This window comes from Patella vulgata, chromosome 6 (genome assembly GCF_932274485.2).
Source record: "Patella vulgata chromosome 6, xgPatVulg1.2, whole genome shotgun sequence".
In the NCBI taxonomy this organism is placed as follows: Eukaryota; Metazoa; Mollusca; class Gastropoda; family Patellidae; genus Patella; species Patella vulgata.
The window spans coordinates 73,588,292-73,590,753 of record NC_065884.2 but is presented as its reverse complement, the minus strand read 5'-3'; the positions used below and the strand labels follow the sequence as shown (position 1 = coordinate 73,590,753).

At 32.8% G+C, this 2,462-nt stretch overlaps 1 protein-coding gene across 1 annotated transcript; it reads right to left on the bottom strand.

The window, feature by feature from the left end:
• LOC126825322 (E3 ubiquitin-protein ligase TRIM33) lies at window positions 1-2,029 on the bottom strand. Its single transcript, XM_050554915.2, has one exon. The coding sequence runs from the start codon at window positions 1,720-1,722 to the stop codon at window positions 271-273; it is 1,452 nt and encodes a 483-aa protein (XP_050410872.1). The 5' UTR covers window positions 1,723-2,029; the 3' UTR covers window positions 1-270.
• Window positions 2,030-2,462: the final 433 nt, after the last annotated feature.

Below are 2,462 nucleotides of genomic sequence, written 5' to 3'. Positions count from 1 at the left end.
TCGATTTTAAAATTGAATTTATTTTCTAGCTTTGGTTACATGAGTCATCAATATATATTGAAAACATTTGGGTCAACTAATAGCATTGAATATTGCGGAGTCCGCGAGAAAACAGGTTATCTCCCTTGCATGATAATGAGTAGATTATCTAAACATAATTCAGATAGAAGTTCAATTATTATTTATTACTTTAATTGTAAAGGAACATTGGTCATAAGTTAATAGTTTTAATCAGAATAACAGTAACCTAATTATTAATCTCGTACAATGTTAGTTAGTTATTTTATTAATTGTTGTTTGAATTGTAAAGTTTCTATGATCATCAATAAATCCACTGACAGGATTACTGAGTCTCTTCCAGTCAATACGATGAGTAACACAGGTAGAACTACCAGGTTTAACAGTCCAATTACATTGTTTAACTACAGATTGTCTATCATCTGTTTTATTTATAACTTTATATGTGACGTCAACATTACATGACGTAATACTTTTATCTTCTACGTCATTCAGGTATAAGTCAACATATAATGATGATGAGTGTTTACGCACACCAACAAAGATACTCCATGTAAAACCTGAAACTACATGTTGTTTACCATTATACATACGACCTCTCACAGTATCCACAGTATCCACATTAAAAACATCTTCAAACATATTCTGATGACAACTTACAATTTTACCAAGTTGATTAGTTAACAAAGTTTTATCTATCTCTGCTACTTGAAATGTTGAATATCTTACATCAGGTATATCCAATTTTCTACAACAACTTTCATCTTTCTCCTGTCTAACTTTAGGTAATCTTTGTAGAACTTGAACAACAGACGAATCTTCTAAAACATTCACTGAATATTTAACACTAGCTTTTAAATCTTCGGTTTGTCTTTTAATGTCCTCCATTAATTTCCCAAATTTGGATTCTTCTTGTTCACTAGATTTCTGCATTTCCTTTTTAATATTTTCGCCAATTTTACGAAATTCGGAGCAGATTTTATCCACCTGTGCATCTACTTTGTCACACTCTGATTTGTTACAGTTGTTTACTTCAATCAATTTACTATTCAAATTATCATAATGTTTCTGAAAATTGGTAATTTGTTTTTCTAAATCTTCATTCAGCGTTTTTAAGTCTTGTCTGATATTTTGTCTGACATCCTCCTTCTGTAAATCTAAAAAATTATGTCCGTTATGATTGGTCACGAAACAGTTGAAACACACGGCTAGTGAACAATCTTTACAGTAAATTTTTACTGTCTCATCTTCATGGTTTGGACAGAAATCTTTCGGATGTGTGACGGAAGTGGCTGTTGTCTTTTCCTTCATTGGTTCGTTTGATTGTTGACAGACTTGTTTTTCATCATATCGACAAACAACATGGTCTTTACAAGATTTTAACTTATCATGCATGGTTTTACATGATTTACATAAATATTGATCACAGTCTCGACAAAAATATTGACATGTATCTTCAGTACATACATCGCATTGTGGAATAGTAGAATTGTCATCAATGTTTAGTTTAGGTTTAAAACGCTGTATACCCCCGTCTATAAGACACCGACATAATGGACATTGGAACTGGTCTTTAGTAGAGGTTTTGTTCACATAATCTTCTAAACAGATGAAACAAAAAGTATGTTGACAATCTATCAAAATCGGTGTTTCAAAGTCATGTAAACAAATCATGCACACGTCTTTATCTGTCTGTTTAGCCATGTTGAATACAATACGAGTTGAAACAGGATAAAACTACAGAATCAATCAGTAGTCAGATATAACATACGACAGTGTAGTTTACAGTCTTACTGTTCCACGGGTTGTATAAAATACAGAATGAATCAGTTAGTCCAATATAAAACACGGTATAAAAATCAAAACTATTAGAACTGTATAGTTTACAGTCTTACAGGTAACTAGTCTACTAGATCACTGACACAACAATACAACAACTTCTTCTCTCTAGTCAACATGGACGTCACGAGTCACCTCGAACACTTTATCCTGCCTTGACCCCGAGGTCATCAATCACGTGATATTAAACTACGACAGTCAATACGTAAACAAACTGTATACGTGAGATATACATGTGGTATTGGACTGTAAACAAGGGGTATTTGAGATATTTCTACTTCCCCGGTCAGTCATACTTAATGTTTTGTTTCAATCAACATCAATGTAAATTCGTCGAGCAAACCAGATAATATCTACATTTATACGTCAGGGTGTCAGTGTCAACATATATTAATTTGCTACAATTTCTCAGAAATTCAAAACGATTAAAACACTAGAGTTTACTGCAGTCTTGCGGGTAAACAGTCTACTAGATAACTAAGACAACAAAACCACATCTCATTCTCTTTAGTTATCATCCACGTTATAGATCACTCTACTAGATTCTAATTCCAACTGTCAGGTTGTCTTGTACATGAACACCAATTTCGGTTGTCCAGGTTTAT